Source organism: Perna viridis, chromosome 1, assembly GCF_037379345.1.
Source record: "Perna viridis isolate PV_CMFRI_1.1 ecotype Kerala chromosome 1, ASM3737934v1, whole genome shotgun sequence".
NCBI classification, from domain to species: Eukaryota; Metazoa; Mollusca; class Bivalvia; order Mytilida; family Mytilidae; genus Perna; species Perna viridis.
The window spans coordinates 11,109,877-11,124,781 of NC_142445.1; the positions used below are offsets into that span (position 1 = coordinate 11,109,877).

Consider the following 14,905-nt stretch of genomic DNA (forward strand, 5'->3'; position numbering starts at 1 on the left):
TCTATATAGCGGAAACTGAGATTGAAGGATCTAGCCAAACGATATTCTTTCTTTCTGATCAGATCAGCTATAAAGTCAGCCTCATATGAGTGAGGGAATAGGTCAGCAAGTAAAGGAGCACAATATGTTCCCATTGGGATGCCGACCGTCTGTTGAAAAACACGTCCACCACACTGGACAAATGTTGTCGATTAAAATTTCAAACATTTTGTAAACATCTTTTTATGTATATTTGGAAGGTGATTTGGAATTATTTTTTACAAAGTATGAGGAATCTCTATATATTTGCATCTAGGTGTACCATCGAAAAAAAAATTGTCTTGAACTGATAGTCTCCAGGAGATTTTTTTCAGGATCCACATTGAATTACTACCAATACAGGAGTAACAAGTGTTGTGGTAGGACTGCAGACCCTCTTTGACAGCTGTGAGTACAGAAGTTAAAAGTTTTGAAAGAGGTTTGATAGAGGATCAAATTAATCCTATTTCCTACATAATAACACCAAAATGAACTGTCCCGTACTACCATACATCGTGTACTAAGTTACAGCCCTAGATTAAATCCTACGAGGATGAATGACCCGGCCAGCGAAAGCTATATTATTATAGCCTAGCTGGCCGAGTGGTCTAGGGCGCTGGACTTGGTGCTGGCGGTGTTGCCATAGATGTCACAGCGGTACGAGTTCGAGTTTCTCGGAGGGAACGACCAAATATCTGCATAGCAAATTTGACAGTTCTAACATCGTTGGGAATTTTTCAGACATATATATATATTTATTTATTATTACCCTCAATAACATACATATTTATAAAAAAAATCAATGGTATGATATAGAATATAACATGATATTACATTATCAAATATGTCAATGTAACACGTTTTAAAATAAACGAGTGTGACTAAGTTATCAGAAAGAAAATCAAATATATTAGAGTACTAATAAATATTCAAGAAACTTTTCAGAAATTTACAAGACAGAAAGGATTACGAACTATCATATCTCAATGAACATACAGTATAGTTGGAGGTGGTTTAATGTCTTTTTCAAGTGCGATAAGTTACACATGAATCCAGTGGTAACAGATTAAAAAAAATATTCTAATACTATTTGATTATGTACACATTTTACTTGTTTCAACTGCAGTATTCACGGGACATTAACCTTTTTTTCTTTCTCCAATACCCAAATGCTTCAAATATTAACTTTCCTGTTCCACATTTTATCGTCAATAGATTAACTCATTAAATCATTAAATCATAACATTCTTATAGACTTAAAAGTACATTGTTTTATAGATTAATTTATTTAAGGGATGCATCTACTTTTTGAATACTAAATAAACTGTGTTGCGACAGCTTCCACTTGTAAACAACGTACACTGACCAAAACCAGGTTATATAGTAAAATTAGTTCAAAATTAAGAACCATTACATATAATTTAATTTTCAATGAATGACAGTCCAAATATGAGTGCATGTAATTGATTCGTAATCAAAAAGTTATTTTGTTAGGGTTAATTGCGTTAACCAGTCAACGTTAATGACGTCATAGTACCGAACCAGGTTATAAGATTGCACTATACAAATTGGATTGAGGTGCACTGTTTCGTACACAAAACTGACCCGGTCTTATTTTGTATAACTTAAAAAGTGAAACATTTCTATAAATATTAATTGTGGGTAGTAGAGCATTCGTACATAAATAGGTGCATACTTGTGAAAGTAAAGAAAAAAATCAGGTCCTCACCTCTTCCCTTCACCAACTGGCTGTTTTTCAAAAATGCAAAATTTTGCACGAACTTTAAGAATTAAAATCATTAACAAATGGACGAAAATGTACTCTTTTATTTGTTTTTTTACAATGATACCATGCCCGCTTAATTTTTCTGGCAGTTTAAAGTGCCTGATATTTAAAAAAAAAAAAAAAAACAACAAACCTGTTTTTGACAATTAAATTTTGGAAGACACACATTATATATATAAAAATATATATATATATATATATATATATATATATATATATATATATATATATATATATATATATATATATATATATATATATATATTTTGTTATGTAACCATGGCTACAGAATTTCATGACAAAATAGAAAAGAATATGTATTTTTTTTTCATGGCTTTACCTAATGTAAGTTTTTAAAACACCAGTTTATTTAAGGCACTGAAGAAGGTCATTTGTTGACTGAAAATGTTGCCCATTATATAATCCTTGTACAATCCTTTAGACTTTATACATATACTTTTTACAGGAAAAAATGTTGGATTTGCTTGTTTAAGTATCTCGATATACCTTTATTTCAACAAATTGTCATAAAATTATCTGCAGTGACCTATATATAGTGGAACCTAAAAATAACTTTGTTTGCTCAAAACTAGAGCGCCAATCTATCAGAAAGCTCGTTATAAATCAAATCAAATCAAATAGTTTTCAAAGGGCTTTTACTTTAACCTGGTCCCTCCTACAAAAGAAATAGATATATTAAATACAAGCTTTGTACTAGAGTAAAAGGACACCTTGTATTTATAGATGACTGGCATGAATAAATGCTTTATGAGTTTGTATGATATTGAAAGTAAAAGCAACGAGACCACGATTATATCGGGACCAGGAAAGTCATGACAGGATCAAGACAAATACAAACAAAAACAAAAACATAACAAATAAAAAAAATTAACACACACATTAAAGAATGAATATCAGCCCGGACTCCAATAAAGAGTTAGAATATGCTTATCGTTCGAAAGTAGAAAAAGAGTCCCTGCTTTTAAAGAAACACCAGTAGAGTTCCTCGTATGAAGTCAAAACCCGTTTAAGATATTAACTTCGACTTTATGAACAAGCCTTTATTTCATTTTTAATTTGGATGATAAATTTCCATATCTTTATTATACATTTCATAATATGATTATTCATGTTATATCCTTAATCATGTATTGCTTTATTTATGATGAATAATAAAGATGATAATACAATTTGTGCCAATTTCCATCCCCATTCTGTCATGCAATGTCTCCATATATGGAATTTATATTTAAGTATTTAATTCTTATGGACTATGGACATACTTAACCCTAGTTGAAAATTTATGTTGCTTTTCTAAACCCTTTAGTTTACTTTCAATGTACGGTGGGTTATCGGCAATCCTATAGAATTATATGTTTTATTGTGTCTAAGAGTGTAGCATAAATACTATACTCGACGTCAGCTAAGCTAAAACCATAAAAATAATTTTAAAAGGCTTACAAACATGTTTACTGTCACCTACCTGTCTTTAAAATGTTAAATTTATATAATACAATTGAAATTACAAAATAGTTTCTCCCTATGAAGTCAATCATCCAAATCCGTCGAGTATGTAAATATTAATGGCAATATTTACACTGTCAAAGTCAGCCATTATTTTTCCGTTTGGTAGCTAGGGAGATGTTGCTTATTTTATGTGGTTTGCCTAAAGAACAATGATTCCAGCATGAACTGTGGTACCTTCGAACCTCTCGGACGAATTACCTGTTTGTCATCTACGAATTCGATTTTCGGGAAAACTGACGGTTTTCACCGGAGATCTCTCAATAATAATACAAACATTGTTTATAAAAAATAGGTCCAGCAGAAACCAATATGGCGGATTTTTTATAGGTTTTTATATATTCATGTATATATTTCATTTATTCATGTTGTACTTATGAGATTTATATCTTACAGTTATGATTGTGATTTATGTGTGGTGACATGTATTTTTGTTTGTTTTATAACAAAAGCATGTGTCCCCTATGTAATATGGGGTATCGACAATCGTATAGATTGTGCGTTTTATTGTGTTGTCTTTAAGCATTAGTAGATTAGGAGAAGATTGAAGGGTGAAGGTTATTTTTTGATATTTGTCATGAAATCGACATATTATAACTTAACAACGGATTACGACACAAAGTCGGAAACTAAACAACCGGTGACTTAGTTTACGTTTGGTAGACTTGAAATGTCTACTGTATTCTAATAATATTGTCCGAAGTTCTGATTGGAACTTAACGTGTGAACAACTCTGAGGAAATAGTGTCCATCAAAGACGAGATTTCATTGGTTTTGATGATTTGTATTACGCGAAAGTTGTAACTCGTGACCTTCCCGGTCACTGTACGGTAATATTTATTGATAAGAATTGTTAGAATTGGTCTCATTAGAAAGGCTGAAATCGTCAAGAAATGATTTGCAGAATTTGTAAGTTTTTGTTTCATTGTGTTCGATATCAATTTCTATTTTTAGAAAAAAAAATCTGACTGGAAAAACCTTACTGATTTCCATTCATTGTTCTACATAATACGATTTTTTTTATTATGATTACCAGTTGGTTACTGACTAAATAAGTAATCATTCTGTGTAAAATAACTAGTACTTTTCAGAATTGTCTTTTATTGAAAGCTAATTAAACAATAACGAAGATAAAAGAAAGCGACAATTCGCTTGTTTGCTCAAATGAAACAAAGCATTTTGCTTTAAACGAATGTGGATATCAGCCAAGAGTTTCATAATTTATTTCAATATCTTGTGTAGTTTTATAACTATTATATTCCTGCTTCCAGGGTTAATCGCTGTCACTTGTGTATTGCCATTTGACCTAGTAAAAGGTAATCTGTTGAAAGAAGTAAGCTACAATAAAAAATACACCAGACGAACACTTGCCTTAAATCAGGTTGCCTTTAGAACGATGCATTTCTAGAGAAAACTATAACATTTAAACCGTGTTTCAAAGGTGATAATGGGTAAAAGAGGAGTTATTTCCAAGATAACAAAAACTCGTTTAAATGCTCATTCACTAGCACAATAAATTTGTCGGAAAACGCATCATGACATATAGTACTAGTGGTTCAAAAGATTATAATAATACGTTTCAAGACCAGTTACTATACTTTGTCCACAGATGTTCTTCATGCAGAATATGTCAACTTTGGCTCGTTCATTTATTAAGACGTAGTTCATTATATTAGTTAAATGCCAAAGTAGAAATTGTTTTTAAGGAGTGGGACCAGTTTGTCTGGAATGCAAAGGAATTGACAATCCATTAGCTTGTAGTGACATTGTACATTGTGGAGATCACGAGGTAAGCCATTTTTTATTTTGAAATCATTCAGGAATAGAAATTTAAACCATTCCTTCGAAAACAATTTTTTACTATTAGCTCAGGTATTTGGCAGATGGAGTTTTGCTAATCGTCTTTCCTCTTCTATATACAATTTCCGTACCCTGACTTCTTGTTCGACAGTATTTGGATAAATATATAATAATAAATTTTCTAGAATCTTGGAGTCTGAGTTGCTCATTTACTTTTGTTACTTTGTATGTATGATTTTGGTTACTTTATGTTCTTTGTTGTGTATGTCTGTTTTCTATGTCTGGTCTTTGTCCCTGGATTACATTCTTTTGATTACCGCTATAACCTTGGTTCCCTTGATTACTCTTTTAAATGTTTGTGCTGATTTGTCGCTACTGGTCAAGGAGTAGTTCTCGCCAGCAAATAATTCTCGCCAATCCATTTTCCGTTCACCACTGTCAAACAACTTCGTGCCCAAAGTTTAGGAAAAAAAAACGTCCAACAAATTGCTGGTACTTTGTTTTTTAAAATGGGCTATCACACAAACATTTTCATTGAGGAATTTTTTTTTTGGTGATCAGATTGGCGAGATTCGCTCCTGACTGGAAAACAGTGAGCTCTACTCACACTTTTTGGTGGAGTCCGAGTTGCTCATTTGCTTTTGTTACTTTGTATGTATTATTTTAGTTACTTTATGTTCTTTGTAGTGTATGTCTGTTTTGCATGTCTGGTCTTTGTCCCTGGATTACATTATCTTGATTATTTCCAGAACCTTGGTTCCCTTGATTACTCTCTGACAAGTATATCCTACATTTTCTGTAAATATTTGAATATTTGATGTTATTCCACAATAAATATCAATCTTCCTATTTTCATTTGTGTGGAAACTGCGTAACACAGTTCATGGTCTGTCAATTATCTCAATTTGTTATTAAATTTCTTATAAATCGTGACTACCAAATAAAGCTTAGAACAAAATAACGAAATCATAAAAATAGGGAATGAAAATAATTAGTAAATGAACTGTTAAAATCAAGGATAAATCAGGAAAGAATCAATAAGCCTCTCTGACTTGGTAGATGAATTTCACGGTCTGTGTTAAACGCTACTAAAAGATAGTCATCAAACATCTACAACAGCCATATCCTATTATTGTCTGAAACACCATGTTTCTGCCTCGGACTATAAAAAACTGCTTTTAATTGTGATTGATTGCTAATACAACCACTCTGTGCCAGATTTTATGCATTCAATTTGGTTCTTTTGATTCTGAATTTTGTTGTAATCCTGAATGATCTGATTAAAGACTTGTCAGAATGTAAAGCCACGGTAGTACTTTGAGTTTTCGATATAATAAACCTATAATATATGTCCAATGGTAAAGTGGAATTTTCTTTTATCAAGAAGTACGTTCCATGGCTTCTAGCACTTCTTGTTCATATATCTCCTTCACTTCATTTCACGAGTCGTTTTTTTATATGCTAGACTTTTTTTTACCTATTACCAGTTCTTTTTTGCAGCATTAGTTCATAAGTTCAACGGTGAATTTTCCACATTGTTAAGAGCAATATTAAGATTCAGGTATAAGTTAATTTGGTGCTATCTGTATGGCGTCGAAAATTTGTCTTGTTGTGGTTTGTTGATTTTGTCCTTACTGATTTGCTGCATTAAGTTATTTAAGCATGTCATTTTAATTCCAGCAATGCAGTGTTACAAAGTATGTCACGCCAGACGGACATTTGTTCTTTGACGTTGGATGCAAGGACGAAACGGTAATGACGATGCACATGAAAGAGATTTTCGATTTTCTACTGAAGAAAAGAAAAGTTATAGTTGAATTCATCATCATTTTTTTTGGCCTTTTTTTCAGATATTAAAGTATACATTTACCAGTGTTCAGAAAGTATACGTTACTTTTTAGTAATGAAATTTAGAATCGTCATGATATTGATGAAAAATAAGCATAGTTTACAGGTGATCAAATGATCTCTTTAGAAAAAGATTTTTGGTATCATCACAAACTTCAATCTGTTGGAATTCTTTTCTAAATAAGATCAAATACTTGTCAGATTTGTGCGAAATTACTCAGCATTGGTAAACGAGATGGTTCTCATTCAACTAATTCGACGTTAGAAGATGCACAATCATCTAAGAATATCAAAATCTGTGAACACTGCTGTGCCAGCGACCTCTGCAACAAAGATCCCCAATGCGGTTCTCCAAGTAGGTCAACTAGAAATAACTTTATGTTGGTAGAATTAAACACATTACTGAAGGAAAATTCATCGCATCGGTCATTGGGTTCCAAAAAAATCCCAGATTTTCTTTCAATTATCGAGTTTATAATTGAGGAGATCTGGTTAGTTGAAATACGATTTAAGAAAATATTTGAGGAAAGCCTTAATGCAAAGTTTTTTGTATCGCCCTAGAATTCTAACAAATAGGCTTCTGGAGCAGGGTTATGTTGCTACAAGATTGAAGTCATCACTACATCACTATAGAAGTTTTATGGTTGTCATCATTAACTCGTGGATCTTTACGGTGTATCCATCTGCGCTATGAAAACGGATTTGCTCAACGTGTCATAGTTTTCCTTTCCTCTTTCGTCTACCCCGGACTTCACTTTTATGTTGCTCATTCATGCTTTTGTTACTTTGTATGTATGATTTTAATTACTGTATGTTCTTTGTTGTGTATGTCTGTTTTCCATGTCTGGTCTTTGTCCCTGGATTACATTCTTTTGATTACCGCTAGAACCTTGGCTCCCTTGATTATTATTTTATTCTTATTACATCAGCCCATGTATTATTATGGCTCACATAATATGTTAACGGTCGAAGTCATGAGCTAGATAGCTGGATATAAGAAATGACATTTGCAAAATTAATAAATGTTGCTTTTATTTAATGTCCATTTAAAGCTTTTTGTTCGTTTTTTTATTAATACGCGATACAACGCCAGAATTCAACTGACTGTAAGCCCAATCATGTGGTAGTGTGCTTACAGGGATATCGTTCACTTCTCTAGGTGATAGCCGTGATCATGGTTGTCAGTCTTGGTCATTTACACATGGGCAGAAATTATGTTAATTATGTTATTTACATCCTGTAAGACATGAAATTACACTTTCAGTGATTTCAAATTCACATTAAGTATGAAAAGATAATTTGTAAAAATCTGTTGAGCAGACGTTGAAAGATATACACCTTTGTTTTTTAGCGCTGCAACACACTGGAACTCTATTATGTTACCATTGTCAAAAACTGGCAGACCCGGCAAAATGTAACAAGATTATTTCGTGCACACAAAATCAGGTATATTTTTAAAATGTTTTAATAAAAATAAGGGTAGAATAGAACAAAATTACCGAACACTTATCCAATTCACAATCAAATCAAGTCCAAAATACATCTGGCAAAATACATATTACACCATCGGAGCAGCTGGTACCGCAATGTATGCAAAAATTTGTACTTAAAACTCTCATTTTTTCCATACGTTTCTTTGAAAGTTTTTTTTTTTTTTCAAATGAAGCACATCTACATCAATAGACTAATCAAGTAAGATTGGTATACTTTGTGTTCCAGTTTGCATTGAAAATGATTTCTAGAAGAGTTTCCTAAATGAGTATGAATTGAATAATCGTTTGTAATGATATACAGTTATTTTGGTCAAATATTATTATGTGATACTAAAGGTAATGGTAAAACAACTATTGTTTTTTTTATTTTATTACCTGATATTTTCATTTTCATTTTTTATAAACATATTATGTCTGTATATAATCAAAATGGATATAAAATCTTAATAATATATAATGAAAGGAATAATAAGACATATATATGAAATGGTATTTCCCTTATAGTTATGCTCTTATGTAAACAAGCCAAATAGTAATTTGAATCATGGCAATGAGTGGGAGGTTACTTGTATGGAAAAGGCACAGGTTAGTAATATGGTATGTTGTCTTATCGCGTAACTCTGTGATGCACTTTCATTCCGTATTGTCAACTTTACTTGAATCTATGTCAACATCCCTTCTTTATTCTGCTAATGGATTTTTCATATCACAACTCAATCGTTATGAGAGAGCTTGTCGTTAATACGTAAACTTTTGTACCGTGCTAGCCTTCTTACAATTAGACTTCTCTAGTTATTTCATGTTCTTTATTGTGTGTGCTATATTAGTTTTGCTTATACTTCATTTGTTCTATTATTTAATAGATAGAAAATATAAAATATTCACCTTAAATTCACCAACTCAGTTAATTATATCATATTTTAACTACCCTATTTATGAAATCTTGCAGTATTCCATATTTAAATTTACGTAAAACACTTAGGCTTCATTCCTTGCATTGCATATGGTAGAACCTCTCGTTGATGAATTCGGCTTCCTCTTTCGATAGTTTTGGCTTTGAGTACTTCTTGTATACAGCTAGTATTTTGATTATTATCTTCCTACATATTTGATTTTAATGCTGCTGATGAGAGGTTACTCTTTGAAAAACGTGTACAGCATATCGAAATTTACATTATATAATCTGAGTGTTTTAATATATATATATATACACACAATTTCAACCTTAATTTCAATTTCATTTTTATTTAACATTATAGTGTGCCGTACTCCCAATAGGGAATTGTAACCTTGGTTGTTGTAATTCAGATATATGTAACACAGGTTGTAAAACAAAAGGTATGTACGACACCAAGAGCTTATACACAATAGTGCAATATCACAATAAAAAGGTAAATTTACACACAAAAAAAAACGGGGCAAAAAAATCTTTTAATTCAGTTACAGCATTCTTCAATTTGTTTTGTGGTAGACTCTTTATTTGTAAAATATTTAGCTCATGTTCTTTATAAGACCTGCTAACAACCTTGCAATGAAGACTTGGAACATTTACCATGATTCCATCGTTTCTTCGGTGTAGATGCAGCTTATGTCTGTACATAAAATATGGTACTACAGTTTTATTGTTTAATGCAACATTTTTACGAATTGTACTCAATTACATAAATGCCAACCATATTAATATTACAAATATCGGTATGCTGTACACGTGTTTCATGATGTAACCTCTCACTAGCAGCAGTTGAATAAAATATATAGGAAGATCTAAAACTAATTGTATACAAGAAGTACCAAAACTATCGAAATGGAAATTTAATTGATCACCAAAATGGTTTACCATGAACGGTATAAGGAATGCAGCCTGAGTGTTCATTAATTATTCCTTTATTTTATTTTTATATATACATTTTAGGTGGCTTACCTAACAATGGTAGGTAAATCCTGTGTAATGAAAGTATAATAAATGCTGTCCTAAAGCAGGTGACACACCTGTGCGAACGTCTTAGTATCTAATAATCCCAACAACTTTAACGACATAAAAAATAAAAGAAAACAACATAGAAACAAATAAAAAGAAAGCTCATTCTACCTTAGTACTAATTATAAAATATCTACATTCAATGCGATCTTTTCAGTTACCATTCGTTGCTGCCAATGAGCATTTTTTATGTACTCTATATGTGCTCTAGATACAAGGTTTTTTTCCAATTATGACAACAGAATTATATTTCAAATCATATGAATGTGATAATGTAAGATCAGGAATAAATCGGTAAGGATGGTTTTCATTAACAGTTAATAATTACACCACGTTGGCTATTTCACATAGACATCGATGAATCATCAATTGTGTATTATAGTAATTACCACAATTATCATGTCATATATTCCATAAAATGTACCTCTCATCAGTAGCATAAGAACATGATACGTAAAAAGTAAAAATTTCAAACGTAAGTTGTATGTAAGAAGTATTTAAAACCAAAACCGCCAAAGGAGAGTACATTATTTTTTTTTTATTATTTTTTAGCCATTACTAGTCAAAGTAAGTATAAGTAAAAGTTGATGAATACATGCTGATTGTTGATATATCTATATATATATATTTCGAAAGTGATCTAAGTAAGCAGGCGCTGAAGTTGACAAGGAAGTACTATTCGAAAAAAAAAAAAAAAAACAAATCCATTCGAACTGATAACAAATACTAACAAATTGTATATGTTTCTATCATTAGTTAAAGCAGCACTCCAGCTAAGAATCATGCAAAATGTGATTCATGGGTGAAAAGCCTACACATTTTTATTTTTGATATTTAGTTTGACTTGCCATAGTAAACAGGCATTAACATTCAATTTTCACCACTGTGTCGATACCGCTGCTGGTGGATTTTGTCCCTAAGGTTATCATCAGCCAAGTTATACAATTTAAATTGTTGTAACAAGAGGAATGAAAGAAAAACTGGCTCGGACGTCGCCCAGTATAAAAAAAATCCGAACCTGACAACGGACCGGACACACTGTTGTCTTTTAAGGCTATGGTGTCCCCAGATGGGAATCCTATCACGTTCATATCTGGTATGGATAGTGCCACGACAATTCCAACAAAAGTAACCAATCACACGTTCAGTCAGCATACCAACTATTCCAGTACAAAAATTCTGACAATATTAAAGTATTCAAACAATGTTTCATCACTTTAAATGATATACATTTGACTACAACGATGACGAACCACATTGTACTATTTCAAAATGTGGTATTAAGTGGTGTCATAGTTTTCCTCTCCTCTTTCGTCTACCCCGGACTTGACTTTTTATGAGCAGCTCTGCGGGTGTTTCTAGAAAAGCAGAGGACACTTACCTTGCCGGTGCACCTGGTCCATTCTCCAAATTTTCAGTTGAGTCCGAGTTGCTCATTTGCTTTTGTTACTTTTTATGTATTATTTTAATTACTTAATGTTCTTTGTTGTGTTTGTTTTCCATGTTTGGTCCCTGTCCCTGGATTGCTTTCTTTTGATTTCCGGGTGTATCAAATTTTTCAGATTTTGCATGATTTTTACAAAGACACTACTTAAATTCTTAATAGAACTTTAATTAGTAAAGTGATAAGAACAAGGGCGCTTTAAATGAATTACTGTATCATATCATGACTTTTGTATGGGGCGCTTTAAAGGAATCACTGTATCACTTAATGATTTGTAAGGGGTGCTTTAAAGGAATCACTCTATCATTTCATAACTTACAAGGGGCACTTTAAATGAATCACTCTATCATTTCATAACTTGTAACGGACGCTTTAAATGAATTGATGTATCATTTCATGAGTTGTAAGGGGTGCTTTAAAGGAATCACTGTATCATTTAAGAGCTTGTATCACAGGATTCTCCCTTTATTCTATAATTGCCTTGTTAAATGTTAAAGTGTTTTGTCCTTATTTGGTTATAGTTTGGAGCAGGCGCATACATTGTAAAGGCATTTTCACTTAGTAGCGATTGAAATAAAATCAGCTTAAGCTAAAGCAAATTGAAATGTTTTTATTCCGTTTCCAACATTATTTTGATAGTGACAACAACTTAAAATAATTAATTATACATAGATTTATTTTGTTTCCTTCAAAACTTTTTTTCCAAAGACACGTTTTGAATATCTAAAAAATAGCTCATTGTAAAAATTATCAAGGGAGATCAAATTTATTAAAGATATCAAAGTATAATTTAATTTGTCTTTTAATTAGGTAGTTCATATGATAACATGCACATCATCTATTTTCTGTAATTCTTTGTATCGTTGAAGTACAATTCAATATCTTAACAATTAAAGTAAAATAATTCCCAACATAGTCGTGCTACAGAAATATGAAATATCTACTAATGAATACATAAAACTTTTAAATTTTGATTGAGTAATACGAATGCTTGCCCTGGTATTGAATACGAACCAATCCAGTGGCAGAATTCTTTTTTTATTTGGACAAATATAGACTTCGGAAAAACGATAAAAGCATAAATGATTTTTAACAGTTATCACTCAGACTTATTTACTTTGCGGAAACAAACGTCAAATATTTCGATTGGATGTGTTTCATTGGACATCGCAAGTATTCTTTTATTAACTTTTATTTAATTATCGCTTTTTATATTTGAACTTAATACTACATACTTTAATGAATATTTCGGAAAAAAAGAATTTTAGTTATTTAAAAGTTAAAGACGAAATTCGGAGTGTTTGTAATGCGCAACCGGGAAAATTCAGTGACACAGCACACAAATAAACAAAATAAACAACAAAAAATGGATTATCAAGCATTCACTTTGATTATTACCTGAATACGCCAATAGAAAATAGAATGGCAATCTTATGTTTAATTTAGATTTTAAAACAAAGCGTAAAGATATTATTCCTTAGTACAACACAACTTTATCTTTGTTATGTAATATCATTTCTGAAATTAAAAAAAAGAAATGTTTTACAGCTTCTTGTGCAGACCAACATTTATTTAATTGCAATCCAAGCGTATGTAATACACCAGACTTGGCAAAATATTGTCCTTTGACGTGTGGCTCATGTAGTGCAGGTAAAACATTTCATGTTTATTTGTATGTAATACCTTTATCTGGAATCAGTTTGTTTGAATCAAATTAGAGAGATTTTAACATATTCCTTCACTCTTATGAGACTGACTTTATAGGTTACCTGATCCAAAAGAAGGAACATCGTTTGGGCAGATCCTTTGATCTCAGATTCTGGTATATAGATGACATATTGTCATTAAACAATCCTAGTTTCAGGAATTTTATACATCGCATCTACCAAAGAACTTTAGATTAAGGACAATACAGATACTATGATGCCAGCCTCATTTCGTGACCTACGCTTAGAAATCCACAGTAAAGGAAAACTATTGACAAAAATGACTATGGTTTCGGTTAATTTATGGGTATCAATTTTTGTGATAAGAGGAAAAAAGACATTTCGTTGAACATTTTAAGTAGTGGTTCGTGGGTCAATAAAATTTTCGATGAATTTCCCTGCATTTCCGGTAAATTATTACTGACTTTGCACACAATTTTAATCGACAATCCTGTGAGTATTTAACGCATATAAACATTAGATGGTATTTTTGTGAACAGGTGTTTTACTCCATTGCAATTAAAAAGGGCTTTGTCATAAGCTGTTTCAATCACATATGAAACAGTTGTAATACATCCATCAGAAAATGCAGACTCTCAATTCTATTTTCTGGACTACGAGTAAAAGTTCGGTATGTCAAAATTATTTTTTCAAATGAAAACTTGAGGAGCCATTGCTTGTTCAATAGTAGACGGTAAGTGGTATAATCCCGAATTCTACGACAACCGATGTCAGTAGAAAGACGAGGAAATCCGAGAATACCGAACGTCACTCTTACGATTTTTTTTTAATTAAAACTGACATTACACGACTCACGAGCCCTAAGGCTTTATGGGTCTAAAAAACAATTGATATTTTGTTTAATTAAACGGTAAGAGTGGCGGGGTGACGTAATGTCGATATGGTTACACGTGTCACTTGACCATGACAAATATTAAGGTGAGCAATCTTTCATCAACAGAAAAAAATGTTCGTTGGAATCTTAATTTCATGGTTAAACACTATCCACGAAAACCACGAAAAAAAGTACCAAACGAAAACGAAAAACTGAAAACACCGTATACGACTAACGCAATGAAATTTCATTCCGCATTTGTGGAAACATTCGTTCAGCACCTGCGTATGCAGTTTTTATATCTTAACTCATTTGTTATTCCTGACATTGCCGTAACTACGCGGACTTTATGTACCGTGCTAGATTTCTTAATATATAAGGCTTCTGAAACAAGGTTATGTTGCTTCAAGATTGAAATCATCACTACAAAAATTATATGGTCGACACTATGAACTCGTGGATCGTTATTGTGT

General features: G+C 31.9%; 1 protein-coding gene across 5 annotated transcripts in view; it reads left to right on the top strand.

Annotated features, from left to right (window-relative positions):
- The first annotated feature begins 4,111 nt into the window (after window positions 1-4,111).
- The window catches only part of LOC148627234 (uncharacterized), a 61,973-nt gene continuing 51,179 nt past the window's right edge, over window positions 4,112-14,905 (top strand). Inside the window, exons 1-12 of one of the 5 annotated variants that reach the window (XR_015920006.1) lie at window positions 4,112-4,237; window positions 4,600-4,644; window positions 5,035-5,117; window positions 6,809-6,880; window positions 7,178-7,331; window positions 8,328-8,422; window positions 8,974-9,066; window positions 9,729-9,807; window positions 10,382-10,399; window positions 11,000-11,014; window positions 12,988-13,060; window positions 13,440-13,541. Coding sequence is in view for 4 of the 5 variants with exons in the window: in XM_088570040.1 (XP_088426166.1) it covers window positions 4,222-4,237; window positions 4,600-4,644; window positions 5,035-5,117; window positions 6,809-6,880; window positions 7,178-7,331; window positions 8,328-8,422; window positions 8,974-9,066; window positions 9,729-9,807; window positions 10,382-10,399; window positions 11,000-11,014; window positions 13,440-13,541 (772 nt within the window). In the remaining variant the exon portion in view is untranslated. The remainder of the gene's footprint in view (window positions 4,238-4,599; window positions 4,645-5,034; window positions 5,118-6,808; window positions 6,881-7,177; window positions 7,332-8,327; window positions 8,423-8,973; window positions 9,067-9,728; window positions 9,808-10,381; window positions 10,400-10,999; window positions 11,015-12,987; window positions 13,061-13,439; window positions 13,542-14,905) is intronic. The other 4 variants (XM_088570057.1, XM_088570040.1, XM_088570050.1 and 1 more) reach the window with 4 other exon arrangements.